Source organism: Stegodyphus dumicola, chromosome 1 (genome assembly GCF_044657685.1).
Source record: "Stegodyphus dumicola isolate Sdum_Otavi_A_Nest chromosome 1, ASM4465768v1".
NCBI classification, from domain to species: domain Eukaryota; kingdom Metazoa; phylum Arthropoda; class Arachnida; order Araneae; family Eresidae; genus Stegodyphus; species Stegodyphus dumicola.
In genome coordinates this window covers 271,999,650-272,027,462 of record NC_140768.1, presented here as the reverse complement: position 1 = coordinate 272,027,462, position 27,813 = coordinate 271,999,650, and the positions used below count along the sequence as shown (strand labels likewise).

General features: G+C 31.6%; 1 protein-coding gene across 7 annotated transcripts in view; it reads right to left on the bottom strand.

The window, feature by feature from the left end:
* Positions 1-27,109, bottom strand: part of LOC118180898 (FK506-binding protein 15-like) — a 138,686-nt gene extending 111,577 nt beyond the window's left edge. For 3 of the 7 annotated variants that reach the window (XM_035349965.2, XM_035349968.2, XM_035349967.2), the window contains exons 1-5: positions 26,916-27,109; positions 23,842-23,929; positions 20,165-20,259; positions 2,751-2,817; positions 883-952 (exon numbers count right to left, since the gene is read on the bottom strand). In XM_035349965.2, the coding sequence (XP_035205856.1) occupies positions 883-952; positions 2,751-2,817; positions 20,165-20,259; positions 23,842-23,885 (276 nt within the window). In that variant the 5' untranslated portion in view covers positions 23,886-23,929; positions 26,916-27,109. Of the gene's footprint in view, positions 1-882; positions 953-2,750; positions 2,818-20,164; positions 20,260-23,841; positions 23,930-26,873 lie in introns of all 7 variants that reach the window. The other 4 variants (XM_035349969.2, XM_035349971.2, XM_085806909.1 and 1 more) reach the window with 2 other exon arrangements.
* Positions 27,110-27,813: the final 704 nt, after the last annotated feature.

The window sequence follows — 27,813 nt, the reverse complement described above, 5'->3', positions numbered from 1 at the left end:
TTTTGATATTGCTGTGGGCTACAGAAATCTTGTTACACACTGCATGCAGTCAATGGGCTGCATACAGCGAGTCAATGAGTGTAATAAGAATTAGCTGAATGATTAAAAAATTCACAGATTAGCTGAATGATCCAAAGCAGTATTAACTAACTGCTAATGAATTGAATCATTCAGCTAATATTGTTTGACTTCCCTTTATAAAAGTGTAAACTACACAACTGGAATTAAGCTAAATGAAACAGGAAATACAATTAAAAATATGCTGACCAAAAACTAATTTGCAACCTGATGAATTTAAATTTTACCATGAGACTTAAAAACTGAATCTCAAAATGCCTTTTTTCAATGACAAAATATTTTTACCAATGTAATACAGTACACATATACATAATACAGTTTCATACAATAAAAAGCACTAAATAATTTGTTCATTTTAAACTGCTGAATACTGATCAATAGTTTTAAAAGCACAGCAAACACAATTAGGACGTAAGAAAGTTTGTGCATTGAATTTCCCCAAAATAATTTAGATATATACAGTTAATTTTTTAATCTTTGAAAATTTAGCTATTCAACACTTTTCCATAAGATTATCACAGATACCAAATGCATTTCTTTAAATGATGGATTCATCGCTAACATACAAAAAAGAGATGATTTTGTCCTTTAACAACTTTCAAAATGAAGCCACTGTAAGCTCTATCACATCCTCCTCATTTGACACCAGCTAATTTCTAGCTTTACCTCAAAAACAAAACTTTCCATCTGTCAATGCAAATTATGAGGCTTGAGATGAAGTCGAAAGTGCTGGAAAACTTGAGAAAGACAATTTCTGTGAGTATTACAAATTATATATATGATATACAATAATAATATACATACGGTTGAAGCTTCATGCAGGCCTAATATTGCACAGCCTAATTTTCCTTGATTAGTATAATTTCCATCCTTTCTAGAAAATGAATATTATCATTACTGAATTTGAAGCAGTATAATAATATAAAGAATGTTTGTATACTGCTAAATATGATTTTCATTATACATCACGCTCTAAGAATTCACATGCATTTAAAAGAAGATTGTATTCTTAAGGTATCTAAATCTTATTTTCATAACACTGGTCACATAAATATGTCATATGGGTAAATCCACTTCACATTACAGTATACCCAGTTATTTTTTAATTACAAGAGTAAAGATGTAGTAACTTAAAATAATTATAAACAAAATTTAAAATTTAATTTTTTAAACACAAGCAAACCAGAAGACAAAGATCTTACTAATATGCATGTAAATATATGCAAGTTATTATGATATTATAAATATATAATACTAACATTACACTGAAAGAGGATGATAAGAAATTTGAGAAACAGATAAATTACACATTTACGATTGACAGCCAATATATAACTATTTTACGTACTTCTTTCGATTGTTATACGATCAGAAATATTCATCCATTTATTTTTGATTAATTTTACTTAAAATAGATTAGAATGACTCCATAAAAGTTACTCAAAACAGTTTTCAATGCTTGTTAAACAACTGATTTGAAATAAAAATCCTGAAAAAAAGTTAACTTTTTCTACTCATTTATTAAACTTTAAAGAATTTTTGAAGAAACATTAGAGATTTAAATGAGTGCATACTGGGCACATAAACAAGATTTTTTCCCCCCTCTGAGTTAAATTAAAAATTACCCTTTACTGAAATTAACAGTGGAAAAAGATAAAAAGCAAAAATATAATGGACCTTGATCTGCTTCTGTGAAAATTATTCCATTGTCATTTTAGTTGCTTTGGTACTTATATAATATTGCAACCACCTTGGTACAGTTTGGTGAATTTCAAGGATGAAAAAGAGCAAATACTTTCATTGTATAAAATTATATATTACATACATATTATTACTTATACATTCTACATTTCAACTATATATCTATTCTAAAAAGCAATCAAACTTAGTTAAAAACGTGGTTTTGTTTTTGTTGTGATGGAAATTTTGTAGTAATCACTTTGAGAAAGAATTTGAAGCATTTTTTCTTTAGTGATTTTGCAATAAAATAATGTATTCCAGCAAAAATTGCACCTTTCTTTCTTCTATTATAAGAAAATCTTACAAGCACAAACTTTAAAATTGAGTTTAATTCAAGAAATAATTATAATTTTTCTATAAAAGCCATTGGAACTTTTGGAACTTGGAATACAACAAAAAGAACACATGAAAATGGCGACATAAGAAACTGAATATTTTTCATGTGCCTGGTTGCCTGAATGATTGTTTTGTGAGTGGTTACCACAGTTCGGTATATTGTGAAGATTGGTGATTTCTGCTAAGGTGGTTGCAACACAACACAAATACCATCGTTTTAATTGCTTTTATCGGTGTTTTCTGATGACAACAACAGTAGATCAAAATTATTTACATTTCAATATTTTGCATTTTTGTTATTTATTTTTAATTTTAATTTTGTTGCTGAGTAAAAGAATCCTCTTTTGTTATCTTTCCTTTAGGGAAGGGAACTAGATATTTAACTTCTAAAATGTCTTCAAAGATTCTTTCATAAATATTAGAAATAGTTAAGTTGCATAATACAACACTTTTTAACTTATAATTACATTAAACTTTTTTTCCCAATATAATTAAGAGAACTTTCATTTACTGAAAAAAATTAAATGACAGATAAGTGTACATTTTAGGCAATTTACAGTACATTTGAGATAGAGAAAGTTGAAAGACATACTCACAATTTAAATGCATGAACTACAGCAGCATGAATTAACTTTAAAGTTCCAGAGCTGCTCTGTGGGTTTTCTAATAAATATAAAAAATACTTTAATTTTACAGAAAAATTACAAAATGTGAATAATACTTCATATATGCTATAATACTAATGATCAAAACCTGGAATTTAATTACATGTATTTTTTGCTCTCTTCATGCATTTTTTCTCTTATCATTTTGTAAAATTTTTAGTGCATTTCGGGGGTTTTTTTATGATATTTTTAGGGCCTTTCAGAGCTTTCTCAACTCCTACAAACTCATTTTTACTATGTACTTATCCACAGAAAACTGATTTTATGTTATCTGTTAGTCCTATTTACATGACATACTTTCTCACAAGGTGTGAGGGGACCTTCTAAGAATACTTCCTTACTGACGTTTCTTAGCTCTTTAAGACTTTTTGTGCATAGCTTAGCATTTTCTTAGCTTTTTAAGATTTTTTGTGCATTACTTAGAATTTTCTTAGCTCTTTAAAACTTTTTGTTCAGTTCCAGAGAATAACATGCAGAAGGCAGGATAAGATCCCCTCTACATTCTTTTTTTTATTCAACTGGTATAGTACATCAGCAGTAAGCTAGCAAATGAGCTCGGATCTTGTCATTTTTTTAAATTGAACTATTGGATCAGGAATGCCACGAAAGCAACAAACATCTGCCGACCTTATTTTCACCAAATGATTCTTTTGCTACCGAAAGTACCACTGAAATGTACACCACTGTGTATTTTTCAAAATTTAGAATCTTCATTGTATATATTTTGTTTCAATCTTTTTTATAGTGCTTGGGGCAGAAGATGTCCCTTCACATATCAGGTTAAAAAAACAGAGCTTCCTGTTTATAAAACAAAGCTTATTAAGGCTTCTCACTAGGGTTTTTTCTGAAAAGTTTTTTTCATTTTATGCTTTTTCTTACTTCAATATTAATAATGCATTTTTGAAATACAAAATCTGATGTAAATTGCACCACATGACTTGCACGGAATATTAAATTATACCCCTTTTTTCTTGCATTTCATTTAAACTTATTGGATTGAATTAAATCTACTTCGTCGATAGTGCATAAACCACAATAGAATAAATGCACTCCTTAAAATTCACTATTTATGTTTACCATAGCGACACTCTGGCCCTAGGTTCACTTAAAAGCGTTACATTTCATTCATTTTTTATGTCAGAATGCACAATTTATATCATCTTAAGAATTATCTAATCGTTGCCACATGTTCTATTCAAATATTATAATAAATCTAATAATAAATCTATTCAAATACTATAATAAAAGAAATTGAGCAAAGAACAACGGCAACTCAGTATGTCTCATTCAACTAATTCAATTCTCACTTCGTGACAAGGCAAAAATACATTAAAACTCAAGATGCTTGAAAATTATGAAGTAAATCTTAAACACTTATTTCCTCGAATAAATTTCAGAATGGATTAAGGATGATTTAATTCGCAATAATAAAAAAAGGAGTTATCTTTGTTATTGCGAAGGTTACATTCTCTAGATTGGCAACAAATTTACTATTCTGCTGTTTCAAATGTAAACAAGCAATGGCCGCCATGGAAAAAATTATTAGGCTTAGCGAAACTTAAACAACTTTTAAATTGATGATAATTCTAAAAATATTGCATACAGATTTACTACAGGCATAAAAACCTTAACCGGAAGATAAGAACAACATAATTCAATCATTTTTAAAGCAAAAAATGCATAATTTACAAACATATAAGAATAAAGAAACTCAGATCACTGAGCCGAGTAAGTGAGTAGATATATATATATATTGTAAGGATCTTAAGTTTTACTAATGTTTATTTTATTTTAAATCTTTACTATCACTTCTTATTTTCTACTTCCGGCCAGAGTTAAAAGCTTTAACTTATTTATGCAAATTTGGCTGGCGAACGCCAAGTACTTAAGTTGTGGCTTTTTGCCAAGCAAGAGAGAGAAAGGAGTTAGTAGAAGCAGGCCGCTTGCCTTAGCGGTTTTACTCAGTTGCTGGTTGGCTTCCAGGCCAAAGGTTTAATCCTCTTAATAATTTTAAACGTATTGTAGTGTTAACAATTCTCTGTACTACATACGGCTTCCTGTTAATATTCGGCCAATCTTCCACGTAGGCCCTTGTTTGTTATTCCAAAGTTAAGTTAGAGTTTAGTTAATATTTTTTATATTCTTACGTTCAGACCACAAGTGGTTGGTTTCTGTATTCCGAAGTCCGGAAATTATTGTAAAGAGTGAAAAATAAAGGGTTTCGTATACCCTTCCTGTGTATCTTGTCTACTTCCCACATTTATTGAACATAGCTTTAGTAAGCTCCCTGTTCCGAGTCAGGTTCTTGAATGTTCCCAAAGCAAGTAAGAAGAAACACTGAACCTGATAGTGGCACCCGACGAAGAAGAATAACCATGGCCGAGTTTCAAGAAGAACCTGTGCTGCCTGCAGAAGCGGCTCAGAATCCAGAAATGCCAGCTGCCGCCCTGGAAGGATTTGGTTACATCGTCCAGACCATGCACACTTCGATGAAACCAGAAGCAACATTTAATAGAAACTCACCGGTAACCAGTTTTTTTGAAAAATTGGAGGACCACTTCATGATGTATCCCGTGCACGAGTTCCAGAAAGTCACCTTAGCTACTTGCGCTTTGAGGGGCCAAGCGCTTAATTGGTTCAAATGTATAGGCAGAAGTCTCTTGGGTCAAGCAGGAAGTCCCACCTATACTTACGAAAATTTCAAGACTGCCCTAGTAAAAGCCTTCCCTGTCGTAAAGGATCGTGCGAAATTAGAAACAGAACTTTTCAGCATATATCAGTAAAGAATCGAAAATCTTTCCACCTTTATTTTAAGAAAAATTCACGTCTTCAAACTCCTGTATGGAAACCGTCCGGATCCTGAGATAATTCAAGTGATTTTGCCGAGGTTACTTCCCCACGTACAAGACTATTGAATTAAGGAATCCGACTACACTGGAAAAGTTATTTGAGCTAGCAATCCAGTTTGAAAGTAGAAGAACGGCAGACATTGAAAGAAGACGCCAATATCAACAACGAAACCAATTTGGTGAGCCAAGACCACAGCCCAAGCACACGGCTACGGAAGCAAAACGAATTAGTGGGCAAGGAAACCCGAGCATCCAAAAACAGCCGGCGAACGTCGACAGTTCAATAGCAACCCAGGAAAAAAGTCTCAAGGCCAGTGGAGAAAGAAGGAAAGCACGGAAAGGAAAAATAATTTAAACTAAAACGGATTTCTGCTGACGAGAGGGTGCGGAAATCCGAAGGCCACGAAAATCCCTCTTCCTTCAAGTTAAATACAGTAATGGTGAAAAATTTGACTCTTCCGAAGATTGAAGTGTTGGTGAATAACATCCCAGCCACCGCACTCCTGGATACAGGCGCGCAGTGTTCCTGTGTGGCAGAAGATTTTTTTAGAAAGCATTTTCGGAAATACCGCATATATAATTCGGATAATACGACAGTGTTAGCTGCGCAAGGGGAAAGATGCAAGTGCATAGGTAAATTACCGCTATACGTCCGTATCAAGGACGAACAAGTAAAGGTTATGTTTTTATAGTAAAGAATCTGCAAGCACATATTATCTTAGGGATAGATTTTCTTTCAGAGGCAGAAGCAACGCTGGATTTTAATGAAGCGTCCCTTAAGCTGAAGATGAAACCAGTTCGAGAAGAAAAAACGGAACCGCCAATGTTAAACCTTGACCACCTGCCTAAGGAAGAAAACGGCATACCTGCGTATGCCGTTTGGCCTTTCAGGGGCACCGGCAACATTTCAGCGATATATGGACATCGTGCTAAGGCCTGTTCTTGGAAAGTCCACATTTATCTATTTAGACAATATCATTATTACTAGTGATAATCTGGACCAACATGTACAGGATTTAAGACAGGTGTTTTCATTATTAAATGAGGCCGGTCTAAAAGTTAATGTCGAAAAGTGCAAATTTGCAGCCCCTGAATTAAAATACTTAGGTTACAAAATATCTCAGAAAGGAATAGAGACAGACGAATCAAAAATAATCGCTGTGCAAAAGTATCCGCCGCCAAATACGGCGAAGAAGCTCTCTTCTTTTCTAGGACTTTGTTCATATTATAGGTCCTTTATAAAAGATTTTGCAGCTATTGCTGAACCATTGTTAAAATTAAAAAGGAAAAAGGCAAGATTCTCGTGGATGGCCGAAGCCAATAGTGCTTTCGAAAAATTAAAGCAAGCATTAACCCAAGCCCCTGTATTGAAATTTCCTGAAAAGGATGAGAATTTAGAAATTTCAGCGGATGCTTCGGATTATGCGGTAGGAGCGGTACTTTCACAAAATCAGCAGCCCGTGGCATTTTTTAGTCGAACTTTAAATCAAACATAAAGAAATTATTCCGCGACTGAGAGAGAGGCACTTGCAGTTCTGTTAGCAGTGCAAAAGTTCCGAGTCTATTTTGGAAGAGTGCCAATAACAGTGTATTCTGATCATGCTGCGGTAACTAGATTGTACTCAGGGAAAAACTTATCCCCAAGGTTAATAAGATGGGCACTCAAGCTACAAGAATATAATCTGGTAATCAAGCATACCGCCAGAAAGGAAAATGTCGTAGCAGATGCCCTATCCAGAATAAAAATAGATGAAGAAGGTAATACTGTAAAGGTGGCAATGCTCACAGCATGTACAATAAATTCCCGAGAAACTGTAATAACAGAACTGGGTAAGGATCCTGAAAATTTTAGCCACCAAGATATTGTGGCAATAAGAAATAGGGCGGCCCATTACGAACTAATAGATGGTCTATTATTTTATACAAAAACTACAAATTCCAACAACGAATTTCGACCTGTTATCCCAGCTAGTCTTAGATTAAATATCCTGCAGGAGTTACACGACAGCCCATTAGCTTCTCATGCTGGTATTCGAAAAACTATCCAACGCGTACGCGAGGCAGTCTATTTTCCTGAACTGCAAAAGTTAACAAGGGCGTATGTTCAGTCCTGCCCAACATGTCAAGCAGTTAATTATATTAATTTCCACCCGGCCGGGTTTCTAAATAGTATTAAATACGAATTTCCAAATGAAATAATTGGCATCGATTTATTGGGCCCTTTCCCAAATAGTCAGTTAAATAAAAGTCAGTATTTCCTTGTTATGGTTGATCATTTTAGTAAGTGGACCAAAATTGTTCCCTTAAAACGAGCCTCCGCGAAATTAGTTACTGATTCTATTTTAAATAAATATATTTTAAAATACGGGGCGTTCCTAAAAGTTATATCGGATAATGGTCCTCAATTTGTAAGTAGTATATTTGAAGACATGTGAAAAAAACTGGGCATACGTCATTTAAAAATGGTCCCGTATCGGCCGCAATCAAATATAGCGGAACGGGTGAATAGAAATATAGTGAAAATTATCCGTAGTTATGTTAAAAATTTTCATAAAAGCTGGGATAACTATGTCAATGAATTTGCTTTCGCCCTTAGGACCGCAAAACTCCTGCTGAGTTATTTTTAGGCAGAAAGATTATAATGCTGCTAGATAAATTATTTTATGTTCAACAAAGAGCCCCAGAATTTAAAATGGGTGATATAGAAAAATTAATTAAAGAAGCAAAAAAGAACACTGAAGTAGCACAAAGAAAACAGAAGCTCTATTATGATATGAAACGACGGGGAGTAACTTATAAAGTAGGAGATGAAGTATTAAAAATTAAGCATTCACTTTCTTCAGCACCAGAAGATAAAACCGCCAAATTTTTTCCACGATTTGAAGGACCATATGTCATAGAAAAAATAACTCACGCTGTAGTGTTGTTAAAAGCCAGGAAAGGTGAAACATGTTCCGCAAACATTGACCAAATAAAACCATACTATGACCGTAATAAAATGCAAATATTTAAAGATCTTTTGCAGGATCCGGCACGGCAGGCACAAGCTCCAGAGGTGGAACAACGACAAGCACAAGGACAAGCCATTAGGAGGCAGGAGCAATTGAAAAGAAAGTTTCCCCGTTAGAAAATTGAAGGTAACAAGAAAAAGAAGCCGTTCCACCGTCCAGAAAAGAGAGCTCACAACCAACCCCAGAATGAAGAAGGGAGAAGTACGACGAATGCAAAGAGAGCCAGGAGAAATAACGGCAACTATAACCCGGCTCCCAAACGGAAGATCTACTCAACGGACAGGACTCTACGCAGCAAATGTCGCCGAATTGCGGAAGGACCACCAGCGGCGGAGGAAAAGATACAAGGAAAATTTGAACGGCCAGCAACGAGATCCAAGCAGGAACGAGGGAGAAGTGTCTCGGTTCCGCCAAGACCAGCGGCCATCAAACGGCCAAGACCACAGCCAGAGGCGAAAAAGAAGGTATTCAAGGGTGACCGAACTGGAGGGAAAAGAAAGCTCCTAGAGGAAGGAACTGAAGGGCGAGCCCGCACAAGAAGGAGGATAAATCAAACATGAATCTTCACTAGCTTCCAGGACTGGGCAGAGAAAAGAATGTCCGAATATCACAAAGATAAGTAAAACTTTATGTTACTTTGCAAACTTAAGTTAATCTTACATTCTTACTGCAAGTGGCAGATTTCAAGACGTTTTACCTCATGGGTACTCTACCTTTATCGCCCAAAAAGCGAGAAATGAGTTGTTACCTATTTTGGTATTATGTTTTTCAATTACTCGTAAAACTAAAGTTGATGTATAATACGAAAGTGTAAATACTTGAATATTGTAAAAGTTATTGTATAAATTTTATTTAAAACATTCTGGCAAGAAGGAAGTTTTAGTCTGAAAGACTTTTGAAATGTAGTATTTCAATGTAGAAGAATTGGCACTTGCTTGGAAAAGAATAGAAGTTAACAATGTACTACTAATGTATGTTTTAAAATGCGTAAAATTAACGGCATGTTAATATGTTCTTATATACAATGTGAACTGTTATTTTAAATGTTAAGAAATACTGTGATATGGTAAAAGTGAAAGTAATGCCAAAAATTTTTAACTTATTCGTGTGACTGAAAAAAAGAGAAAAGTATTGTGAATATGTGTTAAAGGTTGAATGAATGTAGTTAGGCTCTCTGACGCTACACTTCAGAGTTAGCCACTTTCAGAATAGTACCTCAGGGTTTAGAGATGAAGATAAGGTGTGTTACGAGGTCTTGTTATGTTGTTTTTTAACACGTTAGTGTTTTGATTGTAGGCGGCAGTGTTGAACACTTGTACATAAAAAACATTCGTGTTTGGTGTTAAAACATTCGTGTTTGGTGTTTTCTTTTACAACACATGTCAGAGAGCACGGGGAGAGATAATTAAAATAAAGTCATGAATGAAATAAGAATGTTAAGAGTAATATAAATATTCATGTGACTTGCCATTTAATTGTGTAACATTTCATTAAACTAGTTTTCCTTCCAGAACTCTGGAAGGAACCAGATTTCAACTAAAAGCTCCTGTTTAGATGCAGTACAGATGAAAAGTAATTGTCCATGGAGCTGATAATGTAAAAACAAATTTTTTTAAAATTTTCTAGTTTCTAGTGAGAAATGTTTGTAAAAGATTGGCCTTGCGTTAGATTCTAGAGCTAAAAGTTTTCAACAAGGTCGTTTTAGACCTCAGTTTCAAACTAATTAACTCTGGCGGGAAGTATGTAAGGACCTTAAGTTTTACTAACGTTTATTTTATTTTAAATCTTTACTATCACTTCTTATTTTCTACTTCCGGCCAGAATTAAAAGCTTTAACTTATTTATGCAAATTTGTCTGGCGAACGCAAAGTACTTAAGTTGTGGCTTTTTGCCAAGCAAGAGAGAGGAAGGAGATACAAAACATGAACTTGAAGAATTTCCAGTCTTTATTTCAACGCATATAAAATCATCACTGTAGATATTTATCCAATCATAATGAAATCCGATACATCTCTATGATTCAATCATAATGAAATATAATAAATTGCTATGTACATTGGCTTCTTAAAAATAAGATGCGGGCATTTGAAAGAAATAAAGCGAGGAGATATTAGCAAGGCAGAAGATAGCACAATAATGATGTAATTAGCTCGCCAGAGGTATTTATACCACTGTAGGTGTGATTCTAGAGACAAGCTGTGATTGGTTAATATTAGTTTTAGTTGCCCTTTTCCAGTAATGTTACATAATATAGAAAAATCTCGAATTTGGGAGAACAGATGAATTTAAGGAGAGAGCACCAAATTTAGAAATGTTAATTTTGAGGTCGCCAGTTAATTTTTTAAAATGGCTATCATTTTTTTAATATCTTACATATGTATATAAGATGATTTGATGATTTTGTTGTTGGATGAGACAATTCACCAATTATTTTGCAGTTGTGACTGAGATAATAATAAATGCAGCTTGCACACAAACAGAATGTGCAATAGATGAAGAAGCTTTGCAGATGCTGAATACTTTGTAGATAACAGGACACCTAGTCTTATTTTCTTAAAGAATAAATTCTTAGGACATCTTCTCTTCTTCACATACCTTTGCGACAAGCATCCACAATTATATATATATACACGTATGGCGTTTTGAAACAATGGAGAGTGAAGCAATAAGATACAAGCTACTCAGGCAAGAAGAAAAGAGAAAAGTAAATATGTGGTTCAGAAGGGCCAATAAATACAATCAAAATCCTTAGCTGCAATTCTGAACAGTGACTGGACATGAGCTTTTGCACTGCAGAATGAAATTAATGACGTCAGTGACACAGAAGGGATTCTTTGAAGGGGACGTATGTAAATTACAAGGGCTATTGCTAAATTTGGTAATTTTCTTTCATATTTCATATCTTATACATATGAAATACTGTAGGAAATACTGATTCTGTAGATGTTGATCCACAATAAAAAGCAGATGCAAAGAAGCAGATTTAGATGTAATGATGTAGGAAAGTTGATTGCATTGATACTGATCCATAATGAAGAGCAAACATGGCAGTCAAGGCAGATTAAATACTCATTTTTATTTCAGTAAACATTTTTCAGCCGCAAACAAATTGGCATATTAATCGTGCCTTTTCGATATTTGAATCATGCCTTTTTGATAACATTTACATTTTAGATATTGTAGTGGTAGAAGGAGCGCAGTGAGGCAGTATTTTACCGAGAATAGTGGTAGAAGCGAAGCACATAGTTATCAAATATGGATGCATATTCAGACTCGAAATTTTGAATAAAGTTCCAAATTAGCTACGTCATATGATAGGATTAATCTAGAAATGGCACAGTCCCCCCAAAAATATTACTATTTTTAGAATAGAGAGTGGAAGCAGTCAATTAAATTGAGGAATTAAAGAGCTATTGCTAATTTGAATTCATATACACATATTTTTTAATCTTACATTTTCTCCCTCTTCAAAGAGAAAAAGACTTGGTGACACAGAAGCCTTTTTGAGAGATAAAGCATTAAAGCATTGGAAGCACATGAAAAGGAATACAATTGAAAAATACAAATCATAAAATTTTCACCAAAACAATGATTTAAATAACTCCAAAATATAAACTTTGATAATATTTTAAAGACCTACTACTTTCAGTTCAAATGTCTTCACATTTAAGAATCCAAATAGTCACATTTGTTCACGGAAGGCTTTTCAAAAATTTTCACACAATATCACAGTTTTAAAAATTTTATACACCCATCACTAACTTTGAATAATCACAACAAATTTCAAAATTTTATAACTAATTTTTGTTGTTACTTGCATTTCAGGATCATTTGTGATAGTATTATTAAAATTATGTTTTCACTGTTATTATTACATTTCTAATTTTCTTATTTTACACAAAACTGGAAGACTCCACGGTCTTCCCTAAATACAAACATACACTAATGTTTGTGAAAATTGCAAAAGCATGAAGAAGGAATTATGCAAACTGAATCAAACTTACGGGAAATGTAAAGAGAGGTAAGACATGCAAATAATTAAAATTACAAAGTGATTGTGTGTAATGAGAACCGGCTGCTTGTATATAAAGGACTGTAAAGTTGCACTGAAACTTGTTTATTATCTCTGTCTGAGGTGAATGTTTAATTAGTTATCAATATGCCTCGTGAACAGCACAGGGTGCCATACCAAAAACTAACGGAGTTCCAACGAGTCCGCATCATCAGTATGCAAGAAGGTAGACTTTCGTATTGAACAATCACAACCCGCATGCAACATAATGCCACAACAGTAATGTGTGTTTGGAAGAAATAGACAGAGGAGAGCCAAGCAAGGCAAAATCCCGGCAGTGGGGCATCCAACAGCACAATGGCATGGGACGACAGATACCTCATCTGCATAGCACTGACAAATTGTACAGTTTTTTCTCGTGTGTTAGCACGATGCTGAAGCACAACTACAGGTGTTGTGCTGTTTAGCTCAATGGTTCATTGTTGTTTGCTGCAGCATGAACTGCGTGTAAGGATCTCTCTACACAGGATTCCCTTGTTATTAAATCACAGATGCCTCTGATTTCAAAGGGCATGGCAACACTGCGTGTGGAGTGCTCTGTGGCAACAAGTTGTTTTCTCCAATGAATCTTGCTACGATCTGAAGTACAGTGATGGAAGAATATGTGTCTGACATTACACAGGGAAACTCCTGCTCCCACGGTGTTTTATCCAACATCATATTGGACAAACACCAGGCATCATGGTGTGGAAGTGATTTTTAATCAAAGTACAAATTTTAATGGACACAAAGTACTGATTTTTAATGAAGCTATTGGGTATAATTGTTGATCTCATTTACTGCAGACTGTGAGCAACCCCAGTAGTGATCAATACATAATGGAAGTTGTGAAGCCAGAGGCCCTTTCATTCCTTGTCGCATTCTAGGCACTGTATTTCAGCAGGATGATGCCCGTGCAGACGTTTCTCAGACTGCAGAAGTCTTCTTTAGGACATATTAGGTTTCGCTTCTTCCATGGCCAACTCATACCCCAGATATGTCTCCCATTCAGCATGTCTGGGATTTCTTCACTCAGCAACTTGCTCCTACAGCTTGTGGTACACACACTAAGGCTAAACATCATGTAGAAGCCATATGCAATGCCATTCCCTAGGATTACATTGAGAACCTGTATGATTCAACGCCATAATGGGTATAAGCTCTCATTGCTCAGAATGGTGGAGACACAATGTACTGATTTTTAATGTTCCTTTTTCTTCCCCCCTTGAAAATTTCATCATTTATTTATCAGTAATATGTAGATAAATTTCATTCATTTCTGACAATTGGTGTTGTACTTTGCACAAACATTAGCATATTTATCTGTTGGACAAATCCACCTTAACTAGTATTTGATGTATTAATTCACTAATGGTTAAAGGGATGTCACAGAGGTAAAACCCGTCCTCCGTTTTTGAAACAGTACTCCTTTAACATACCGTCTTTACACACAATTGTCTATCAATTATATGTTATACAGTTATTAATTAATTATAACATTTATTCATATTAATTTCAAATTAAATTTACTTTTTAATTATATTACTCAATTTTATTGTAGTCATTCAATTTTTAATTTTTTTTTTTTCTATTTCTGTATTCATTATAATAATAATGCTTAACATCAAAACTTATTTCCTACATTATATTCAAAATACAATTTTTATGCATTCTCCATTGCAGTTTTTCAAAATTACCTCATTTATCTTTTACATTTAGCTCATTCTTAAAATAATTATTAAATTGTTAAAATAATTCCAAAACTCTTAAAAATAATTCTGAATTTGTAATAATAATCCAACTTTCTAATTATTATTACTACAGTAAATTTTAATAACCTTCCCTAAATAAAATTATAAAACTTTAAATTCATTACTTAATTTTAGTAAACATAATTATAAAAAATAAAATATTCTGATACCATAAAATTTTAATCATTTTCATAAAATAGTGTTAATTTTTTTAAATCCAATATAATAAGAAAAAAGCATATATAGTTAAATTTCAAAGTAATTTACTTCCTAGCATTTTTCTGTATGATGATAATATATTTCTAGCTTTACTAATTAGAAGCTTACTTTATTCATAAAACATTTTATGTAAAATTTTTAAATCCATAACGCTGTTTGAGTTTTTTTTCCCTCTAGTGACTGTAATTTAATACATTATGATTGAAAGAAAATAATTATGAAGTTTTATTATGGATAAACATATTGCACACAATCTTGAAGCCCTGGGATTAACAACTTTCAAAAGCATTGAGAATGTGTAGTTAAAATGCTTCGGAGCATTCCTTGAAAACTCTCATTAAGGTACTGTTCTGTGATCAAGACTGGATTCAGAAATGTATGTATGTATGTATGAATGTATGTGCTCATGTGTGCATGTACAAATGTATGTACGAATGTATCAATCTGTGTGTTTACATATACACATGCACATATAGATTTCTGAATCTGGTCCCGATAAAAGAACAGTACCCTAATTAAATAATTTTTTAATATAAACTCTCTGCTGGATTAATTTTTGAAGCACTGATATTTTTCACTTCTGTACATTGATTAGATCAAGTGATATTTCATATGGTTGCACAACAAAATAAAATTAATATTCATAGCAAATGCAGCTCTCTTCAAGTTATGCTTCAATAACTCCCAAACTGTCAAAAAGAGCCTCTCATGATATGAAAACTTATGATAACAAAAGATCTTTCACTTTTGAAAACATCAAGAAGCATTAAATAATTCAGAGCTATTGTAATACATTTGTAGAAAGTTAAACAGTCAGAAGAAAAAATAAAATTCATGTGAAAGATATGTATAACAGTTTTGATTTTAATACTTGTCAATGTTTGTCAAGTGTGTTTTTCTTTATATTATTATTTTTTTATTTCTAGGTCACTTTTTTTTTTTTTTTTTACTTTATATGGGTATTCCATTCTAAATGCATTTTCCAGCTACTTTTAAGAGTACTTTCAGTGAACGTTTAGGTCATCAGAATCCAAGTCCTGCTAACGACATTTTTGCAAAATCTCTCTTTAGAATGAGTGTGTCAGTTTTATGTATCTACAGTTTTACCTAGAAAAAGCTTAGTCATAATGATCTAACAGTACTAATGTAACACTGAAAGTTTAACACAAAAATAAGGCATGATACACCCATAAATATATACATTATATTTTTTTCAAAGTATGCCCTAGTGCAACTGATATGCTTTAGCTTCCATTCAAAACAGCCTTGAAAGCAGTGGTTCTGAATGCCAAAAGGCTTATTCTCAAAACACTGGAGAAAAGTAACTACTAACAGAAGGTCAGGGATAACAAATGATATCCTGTACAGTGGTTCTTTTACTTCAAGGAATTTTTAAAAAAAAAGTAAAGAAAGAAAAGAAAATGAAAAACTGCTGAATGGGCAGCGTGGGCTCTAAATCATCTGATTCATTTCTTTGATGGTTGAAGAGTGAAATAATTCCAATCTAAGTGCAATAGAGTTGTGCAGGACATTGTCATAGTAACAAGCAATGATTCTACTCCATGACCATTTTCCCCTAATTTCAGCATGATAGCTAGGGAATAGTTATGTAACATTCAGCAGTGTATGATACCCCTCCAATGGTACAGTCACAACATGGCTTTTCCAATTAAAGAACATAATAACCATTAGTTTGCTAGTATTCTGCCCTTTCTTGACTTTTGTGCACGCAGATTTGTTTGGAAAGATCAGCACGAGAACTGCTATTTGCTTCAAGATTCATATTATATAAATGTTTTCTCACCTATTACACTATCATATCTGAACTGACAAAATCTTCTAAGAATTTGGCCTCAATGAAATCCTTCAAGTATTTTTATAAATCAAGTGTTTGCTTTTGACCTACTGTTGGTTCATGGCAGATACACATGTTCTTCTAAATGGCCAAATCAGCATGCAAGATTGTATGAACTTGCCTTATATCAATAAATTTCTGCTTATGTTCACCCACTTGTTGCTTCAATCATATGATGCAGACTGTTTTCCTCTGTTGTTGCATTCAAAAGGTGATTGATCACTGTAAACTTTGACATCTATGATGGAATTAATTAAACTACTTGTAATTTTCTTGTGGTGAAGACCTACTCCAAAATCTTACAAAATCATCACTTGGAACTGTCCACACGTTAATGTCATTTTCCTGCCAATATTCCACATGAAATACAGAAAATATTCCATATAAATATACAATTCTATCTAATTATACTGTCACATTTCACAGACTCATGGTACAGCAGCATGATTATCCTCCTATTTTATTCTATTTAGCCACATCTAAAAACTTTCAATATTACCATTTTAACTAACACAGAAAGAAATAAAAGTTTTGTTACATTTAATTATCAATATATCATAGCTGACAGCCCTAAAATAAGAACCAGGAAGTTCTCACACAAAAAAAAATGGGAGTTTTCAGGAGGTTTTCACACTGTGTACCATCATTTCAAAAGAAGTATAAATTGACTTAAATTCACTTTGCAATGTGTGAATTAGATTATTGAACTATTTATGAAATGATTCTGATGTAAAATGTACTAATATTTAAATAGATATTTTAAATTTTATGTTCATTCTTAATTTTTAAATTATCTTTCACTTTTATACAAAGAAAATATTACGTAAGAAAGAAATGTTTTGATTTGCCAAAGTGTTTTTAATTATGGTGAAAATATATTTAAGAACTGCATATTACCGAGTAGATAAATTTAGTAGTGTATTATATATTGATATAAAAAAAATTAGGTACTTTCTTATGATCTTCTCCCCCCTCCCGAAAAGTATTCATGAGGCAACATCAAAATAGGTAGCCAAACAGGTATGTGTACATGAATATGCAGATGAGCCCCAGTTATGAGTGTTTTATTCTTGTTTCACTGAATACAGTACAAAGTCTGAAATCCGGATGTCTAATATCCAGAATGATCTAAAACGTGGACCTCAAAACCACCAACGTTTTTCTCATAGGCTTTATGCATGCACATTTGATTACCCCCTCCGCACATAATAAAACAACTGGAGAGTCCCGATTCCTAATTTCACTTTGACACTAAATAAAATACCTCGTTATTGAAGAAACAATCATTTTAGCATAAATTTGTACCATCAGTAATTTGGCTCCGTTGCTGCATATCTTCTAGGCATACATCTTAAACCGAAACATTACACATAGATACATCATTGATCTGATGTCAAATTGGCAAATCATTATTTATTATACTTTCCTTTCCTCACCGCATGTTTATCAACACATGACAACTTGAGTAATGACACACGTAGCAATGCCCAAAAAAATTTTTATGTTAATAATTGAATAATAAAGTAGTATGGTAACCTTCACAGAAACAGCACCAGGGATCGTATGGCCACACCAGGCCGAGAATTTAGGACCCACAGAGACAGCATCAGGCGGTAAGATATCTAGCACCGACCCTTGATAAGGCTTAAGTATATGTGGAAATTTATTTATTCAGAACTCTGATAAGCTTTAAGCATGTGCAAGAAATAGACATAAGTATAATAAATAACTAAACTAATACAATTCAAGCTTAATTGTCTCAGTGTGCGATAAAAGCAAGATAAAATTTAATGGAACAACTTGTTGCCAAGCTCATGATGCATATCCAAATATGTATAGTGAAGAATAGCTAAATTTGATGATTATAGCTGCTAATTTTAAAGGTTTTTGGACATCACAAAACAAAGGTAAAATTTTCCAATTATCGGATTCTGTAAAGAAATGTGGAAAAATGGTAATAAATGAAAATAATATAAAAGAAGTTTTTCATTGTGATGACAATGCTTCTCAATCATCAATCAATTTATGAATGGCAAAATCTGTAGTATGGTTCTAGATCCAGAAAATAATGCTCCCAATAGTGAAGAAAGTGACACAGAAGTTCGATTGACAAGTTAGTCGCAATTCTCGACACAGCAGTTGCAGGACTTCAACAATGTAACTAAACAAGAGATTATGTCTGTCTACAGAATTAGACAGAAAGTATTAGCACAAAAAAATGAAGCAACTTAAACAACTTACTTTGCAAGAAATGTTTAATAAAGTAAACAAAATAAATATTAGTTTTTTGTAAATTTTGATACCCTTTAGATCATAAATACTTCAGCATTTCATAAATCACGATTTCATATTTTTAATTTTATAATTTTTACATGCCATCTTACTAGATTTAAACTGATGATCCAATATCTGGAAAAATCCAGAATCGCTGAAGTCCCGACAAGTCCGGATTTCGGACTTTGTACTGTATATTCCTTTTTCTTGTACTGAATTGTATAGGGGCTGTGGATTTTGCTGGCTGATGAAAAAGAAAGCATTGCATTGCTTCAGAAATAAAGCATTTTGTCTAACAGAAGAGAAATACAAAAATTTACATTTCCTGAAGTTGTACTCCATAAACGATTGTATTTTATGGATCAAAATTTGTAAAATTCTCTAAGATTTTAAACAAAAACAGACTGCTGTGTAGATGGTAAGAATTCTAGTCTACACATTGTCAAGCTGAGTGTAAAGCCAAATTCTGCAATTCTATATTTTTTTAAAAGCTAAGACAGACTGTTGAGTACAAGCAAAGACCATGGGGAAAAAAATAAATAAAAACAAATGTTTTATTATGGATGCTTCTTGCATTTTTAATTCTGTTAATTAGTTGCTGTTTTTATGTAATTCTTACTGCACCACCACTTCTGAAAGTGGCTGCAGTCTTTCACATCTTAACTTGCCGAAAAATTAGTCACTAATGGTTGCTAACATTTTGGAAGGGATTGAAATTATTAGAAAATACCCAAAATTAAATAAAAATATTAGATTAAATATTGGTTGAATCTTAAAAAAAATTAATAAATACCCACAGTAGAAAAGACAATTCAGATCAACTAAAATTTAATCAAAATTGATAATCATTAGGAGAGAAGATAATGAATTTTATACAATTCCAATTTTATTAATTCAATAAAATTAATTTACTGCTAGAAAATATTTTGCTTAATAAAGACTAAAATTTAAAACCTGGGAGATTGTAATTTGCTAAGAATCGGAAATGCAATAAAAAACCGGGAATGTTGGCAGCTATGATATATAATTGAAGACTTAATGCATAACCCAATTATTTTAGCTCTTGATTAAAAATAAAAAATAAAAAGAAGAAGAAGTATATCATTTTAAAACTATGACTTATAATTAAAAAATTTCAACAAAATAACATTTAAATGCTTCTTAATTTTGACATGAAATATAAAAAAAAAGTGTTCAGTATTTAGAAAAGGATTTAAAAAAACTAATTAAGCACATATGAGTTTGAGTTTTCTACCACATAATGTATATTAAATATTCTATTACATATTTATGTTATCTTAACTACATATATTCATAATACGTGAAAATAATTACCAGTTTTTCTAGGTTGCTTAGGTGCAGTGAATGTCAAAGCTTGATTTACATCAGAACTAGAAGTTTCGGCTTGAAATAGACTTGAAAGACGAGACCTGAAAAATGAAGTTATACAAATGTTTATTTGAAAGCATAATAAATGTACATAAAATTAGCAACACAACAACCTTGAGTTTGGCATAGATTTATGTCAAGATTGTTAAGAGAGTAGATTTAAGTCGCAGATATTGACTTAAATCTAAGTCAAACTCATAGTTGTTGTGTTACTAATTTTATGTTCTACTTGCCGTGTTTCATTTCTGCTTTCATAATAATGTACATTTTATATGTAAGGCAGAGAAGATGAATGTTTAAACATAATAATCATTAATCCTTTGAAGTGCATGCTATTTCCTGCTTTTGGATATTGAATGATGCTAAATAATTAATATTTTGGCCCTATAGATGAGTAATATTTGTTTGAAAAATATTATTGCATTATATTAATGATATTGTAGAACATGATCCATCCATGTCTCATTATCAATAATACTTTAAAAGACATCTATGCAAATGACATGCATTTAGGACATTCGAAACATTGTTCATGTAGGGGAAAAAAACTTATGTGCTGCTATTAGCACATTTCATAGATTATTCCAAATTATATACAGTTTTGAATATCTTGTAAAAGGAAGCTCTGCTACGCAGAAAATTATTATTAGATATTTCAAAAAATTATTATTAACCCAGCAGTCAATTCTGAACCAGAAAGAATTTATTGAAATAGAATCAAAGCCTTGGATATATAAAGTTCTCCGCATGACATTTTCAATTCAGGAAAAAAATCTATCCATATACATATACTTTATTAAAAAATATAATTACTTTGCAAGTCTTCAACTAATATGATGTAATAAATTCAAACAAATCATTTTTTAAAAACTACATAAATGAAAATCCATATGAATCAAAATGCCTACTACTGAACACAATCAAGAAATGAGAAACTTTTCTCACATGGACATGAAATAACTTCGAGTGCTGAATTTAATTAAAGATGTTTATTGAGAAGATCAAATAAAGTTTCTTTTTCCAGCAAATTTGTAGTTTTAGACTACCGCAGTGCAAACTCATAGTTACTTCCCGAAGTATAAATATTCTGGAAAAAATTAATATCTTCTTCAATGCTTCGAACATGCTTCAGAATCACAGCTATGATGAAAATGGGAAATACAATTTTGGGCTTTTGATTACACTAATTAGGATCATTTTTCTATAATCATAAATAAGATTAATAAAATTAATAAAATTCAGATAAATCAAACAATTTAGCTGAAAATATCACTTTTTATTCTAAATCAAATGAAGCAAAACTTGGAAAGATGAATTCATAAAGAGGAGCAAAGGGGGAGATTAAGCAAATATATATATATATATATTGTATTTTTTTTAAATCCCCAAATAATAGAGGTATATCATAAATGGGAGGGGAGAAAAAGGCCTTCTTTGAAGACACTGCTCTGGAAAATTGTCTTTCACAAGAAAATATTTATAATTTTCATTTAAGCTGAATAAAGGAAAAACCATGAAAACACCTACTAAAAAACTAAAAAAGTTAAAAGCTGAAAGATTTCTTAATTGTCACTTCAAATTAAGAGAAGAGGTTTAAAATACTTCCATGAATTTAAAGGTTAGGTTAGGTTAGGTTATTTAATTACGGCAAAGCCTCGAGGGCTATCTAAGGGAAGGGATGCCTTCATGGAGGACTTTCTAAGGGAAACTGCTCGTATACACGTTACACATGGGGAAAACCACGAAAACACCCATGCAGCCAGCCCGTTCGCGGGATTTGAACCTCGGACCAAACTACCAGTGTTTAGCGACTTTACCGCTCAGCCGCTGGTGGGCACCATGAATTTAAAAATATAAAACTTATTTCTTTTGCAACAAATTATAAAGAATGAATAAAAGATCTTGATTCTTGAATTCTGTAATTAAACATTATTTTTCTAATAATTCCACACTGATTGATATTTTTCACAGTGCAATATTAAAATTTTGCTCCTTTACATCTAAAAAACAAAGGTTACAACAATTTTAGAAGGAAAAGTATGTGCAAAAGGTGTACTTTTAAATTAGAAAGAAATGCAAAAATAAAAGGAATCTTCAATAATTAGAAACAAATTTGGCTCTACTCTTATATGCGCCCTAAGATCACCAAAAGTGCCGATATGTGTTCTGCGCTGGTTTTTGGCACGATTGTGTGTTGTATGGCAACTCTTTTGACGTTGAAAACTCTTTTGCTGAAGTGGTTTAATTGCTCATCAGTTCGGATCATGCATGTTTTGAAATGGCCTATGTTATAATGAGAGACGTGGTTGCAAGAGAATCTGAGAGATTAGTTTTAGTGGATTTGCGTGATAAAAGTAAGGAAATGCTGATGCGATGTATTAAAGAGTGGATTGAGCCTTGTACAACTATTTTTTCGGATGGCTGGAAATCTTACAAGGATTTAGGGAAGGTTTTGAACATTTATTTATGAACCATAATATGAATTTTCTGAACAATGTGTCGGGCTGTCGTATAAATACGATAGTGATTACGTGGCGGCATGTTAAAGGCGGTATGAAATTGATATTTCTGCTGTTCGAAAAAGCATTCATTCATGGTAAGTGCATTTTATTCTTGTTTTTATTTTGTAGAATGTTATGATCATTGTTTTTTTAGTATAAATTTCTGTCATTATTGTTGTTTTTTTTTAATTGTTTGAAATTTATTTTAGTTTATTTTGTTGATTAGTGCGTAGTGCCTAGATTGTGCAATTCGTAGATGTTTTTTAAAGTTGAAACAGAACGCTGTGTACATGATATTCCTTGAAATTTATTGTTGTAATGTTAATTTATTAAAGCGAGGTGTGCGTAGTTCATAGATTCATTTGTTGCCTAGATTGTGCAAGTCGTAGATGTTTTTTTAAGTTAAAACATTCATGGATTTTTGTCAAATATTTTTGGTTAGAAACTTTACCTTTTTGCTATCTAAATTTTTTGTTTTTGTTTCGGACTTTTAAATTGTGTGTTCAAAATGTGGTTTTTGCATGTGTGAAAACCACGTTTTTGGAGAGATTTTAAGTTTAAAATGTAGACAAAAAATTTAGATAGTAATATGGCCACGTGGTGTTTCTTGCCAAACATTTTTGGCGAGAAATTTATTGCCGCATTTGGCGACCTGAGGGCGCATATAAGAGTAGTTCCACAAATTTATTTCCTGTAAGCTATATCTTAAAATATTTGTCAGATACATTGGAAGATATAAAAAATTAAGGCATGGGAATTTTTTGTTGCAATAAATTCCAAATTTTCATAACTACACTGAAATCAGTAAGTGTTTTATAATAAGATCAACAACAATTACATCTGAACATTTAAAATATTGCCATTAAAAAAAAATAAATACATTAAAATGATGAGCATCTTTAAAAAAACAGAAAAACAGTTAAAAAAACAGAATTTATTCATATTAAATATTAAAATGATTAAATCACACTGATAGCTATCAGACTTAACATTCAGCCTACTTAGAGTAAAATATTGAGTGTTTAAGTACAGAAAAAGAAAACACAAATTTTATTATTATATAAAACGTGTTACACTTTTTATAAATAAAGTTAATTAAACCAAGTTTAACATCTTACATACCTGGCAGCAGCATTGAGAGTAAAATCTGTATCTTCATCATCCATAATGGTAAATTATATTATCTTAAGCTGCAGCTTCAGTAAATGTACTAAAATATATATAAAATAATAAAAAAAAATTGAATTTTTTCAGCAATAACAATAAATATCTTGATTAATTTATATTTAAAAAAATTTATATAATTTTAGTACCAATGCATATAGTTAAAGAAATATGATCAGCTATGATGCTAAAAATTAAGTAGAAAACATTATTCAATATGTAAGCTATAAAGGCTGATCTTTGGAATATGGTAACTGGTAGTTTGGCGACATTTTGGAGGCATATCTAGGACTTTGGTAATAATGTGAGAAGTACTCAGTTCCGATTATGCATTATTTTGCGTGAGGGAAATGAGAGATCATGAGATCTGTCATGTGACATTAATGGACGAATTACAGTTCTTTAATCGGAAAAGTGGGCAAATCTGGAAATTTCGTATTTAGCTTTATTCTGTGTTGTGTGAAACAGTGTTGGTTAATTTTTGGATCCGATGGCCCTAACTAAAGTGAATTTGAAATGGGTATTTAGTGGGATTGAAAGGGGTAGTAACAAGTGTTTTTTTAAGGTTGTGCGAGATAGAAGTAAAGATGTTTTATTAAGTTATTTATTTTACCTGGTACCTTGTTATGAACTATAAGTATGATTTTAAAGATCCTGAAACAGGCGCACATACGCTTGCTTTTTATTTAGCGGAGGAAATAAGAAAAGTTTATCGGCCACTTAATCAAGATTCTGAAGAAGATTAGGTAAGTTAGCATTTTTAATTATTTGAGGATATTATTTTTATGCATTGTTCTAAATGTAAGGAGTAAATAAAGTAATATGGTATTATTGGAAAATTGTTATTAGCAATGATTTAGTTTAAAGTAATTAGGATTGTAAGCTAATTTTTATTAATTTAATGTATGTGCTTATTTATATTTTAAGTAGTGTTTTTAAATTTAATTATATTTTAATTAAATGATAGTTATTTTGTGAATTATATGTTTGTAGGAATTTGGTATACGTTTCAGTGGAAGTAAATGTGCATGGAAATAATTTAAATATTTGACACTAAGTATTTGTAATGTTTGCGGTATGAATTCGTTGGTGACGTTTATAATATAATAGATAATTTAGATGTAAAAGTTTTTAGATATTTTATTTATTTTATATGTGAAAATGTTCATCTTTGGAAAGGGTATATACTTTTTCGCGATCAGGTAATTTCATATATGTTCTTTTTACCGGGTTTAAAGATTCACAAAATTTTCATGCATTTTCATGAAATTTTTCTAATTTATGAGAAAAATGCAGTGTACATGGATATAGTGAAGAGTGTGCGCAATGCCATTTTTGTGCAATTCTGGAATGTTTTTTTAAGTAAAAATAAGTCGACGTGTACATGGTTTATGTGTATGTGCTATTCTAAAAAACGCGCAAGGAGTTTGCGATTGTGCACTTTTTCCCAATTTTGCAGTTAATATTTGTCATGATTAAGCAGTTTTGTTACATAAAATTTCTAGCATAAGTGTAATTTGGCTAGTAGATTGTTGGAAAAAGTGCTCAGTAAATAAAAAGAAAAGAAACATGTCTTTACTTTGTGAAGAAAAAATGGCGGCGAAAAAAAAATAGAGGGTTGCTGTAGCAGAGTTGGTCGCCAAATTTTCGCCAAAAAAATCACCAAGCTACCATAATCCAAAGATCAACCGCTATAAATTCCTCTAACAAATCTTTCAGAATAATGAATATTGGCAACATAATATGAAAATAGAGTCAAAGATAATCTAATATGCATAATAAAACTATTACAAAAGAGTTGAAACTGTTTGGAATGAAAACAAACAGAAAGAACAGTATCTTATCAATCTCTCTTCTGTATCATTTATTCACAGTAACACAAAGCTCACATTTCTAATTTAATTTCTTCAGAATTAAGTATTATAAATTTCAGTCATTATTATTACTACTATTACTTTGCATAAAAAATTCATGCATTCAAACATTTTTTAGCAGATCTGTCAGCAGAAGAAATATCTAGTCCTGTAAACACAATATAAATTACTTGTAAAATCTCAAAATGTAAATGAAGTTATTTTTTACACTTAAACTATAAAAACGAACTTAAAAAATAATAACATATTTTGAAATGTTTTTAAAGAATTAAGACTAAGAAACACAATGATTTCAATATTTGAATATAAATTTTACATGAATATAGTAAGCAATCTATATTCATTATTACACCACCTCATTCTCTAAGAGAAGTCATATTTCCATGAGAAATTTCTATTTTTTATATTTGAACGCAGTTTATAGAATTAAAAAATTAGAAATTGAAGTATAACATTGATTTATTATTAAAACAGGATAACTCAAAAAGATTTAAAGGGGGAAAAAGATGTACAAATGTATAACCCTAAATATCCAGAATATTAAAGAAATAAGACCCATATCAGATTTATTAGAAATTTACCTAGCATTAATCTAAAACTGAAATAATTTTAGCCCTGAATTTTGACTAATTTTTGTCCAAAGTATCTGTTCCTCTTATACCTAGTTCACAACTAATTAAATTTATTACCTTCAGAATTTATGCATAATATAAAACGTCAATTATCATTCACTAAAAACTTAAACGTGCATTAAACTGATATCACCTATCAATATTTATAACTGATATCATCTGATAACAATATTTAAATATTTTTTAATGTTTTCCAGCGTACAAGAGATGGGAAGAAAAGGGAAGTAGAAGACAGATAATAAATATGTGATGTAAATTAAATAAAAATAAATTTTTTTAAATCCCACTTGAAATTATTTTATACAAAAATATTAATTCTGCAGCAAAAGCAAAGACCAGACATGGAACTGATGCTAGAAATTTTAAAATCAAAAGTTATCAATGCAAAAATCACGATATTAAGAAACCACAGCATTAAAAATTACTTTGTTTCACTTATTATATTATTAAAAAATATATCCAGTTTTACCCCGTATATACTTACTATGTCGGGTTAAAAATTAAATTATTTTTTAGTTTAACTTACTGAGAAATGTTTTTCACACGTCATTGGAATCGCCTCAAACTTTATAATAATAATAAAAAAAAAGCAACACTAGAATATTCCTAATTTTTAAATCTACAGAGTAAATATTGCGGCACTCTATCGCTAAATAATTGATTATACAAAACCAATAACACAATCAGTGGGCAGTACTTATTTTCATGTTTTGATCAGATGACAATAATGCTTATTGCCAAATCGAAATAACAAATGATGAAAATATAAATTAGTTTCTTATTAAGTTTATAAAGCTATTTCAACAAATTTCAGTTTAATATTAAAAATGAAAACAGCATCAATCTTCATTAATTTTTTTAGTGAAATATTTTTCACAAATGTTTTACAATAGCCTAAATACAGATGCGTGTACTTCACAAAGAAAATCAATCTGTCAGCACTTTCTCTGAAATAACAGCCAAAAATGTTCATTAAATAATGAAAGCGCTAAATTATATCATTAAATTAAAACAAAAAAAGTGAAAGGTTATTTAAATATATAACGGAGGGCGTCACTCTTTAAACGGTTTTCAACCTGTAACCAATATATGAATAAGTATCTGTTATATGATTAGTCTTTTTGGGGTTGAAGTGAGAGTCCAGAAAAAGGTAATAGGCACAGATAGGAAATATAAATAGCATGGGCCAAAAATGACTCATATAAATATAAAGAAAGTGAGTCGAACCGAGGCCAGAACCCATGATGAAGTGTGCAAATTTCCTATCTAAACCCCACTAGCCTTTTGGAGTCACTTGTTTCGTACTGTAATTTAATCTTCTGCGGATTGTATCAGGATCTGGACTACTTGAAAGACTGCTAGCATCTTCTCTTCTGTAGTGTTCGTTTGTTTTATTCTTACTGCAATAACTGTGGTTTGGTTCA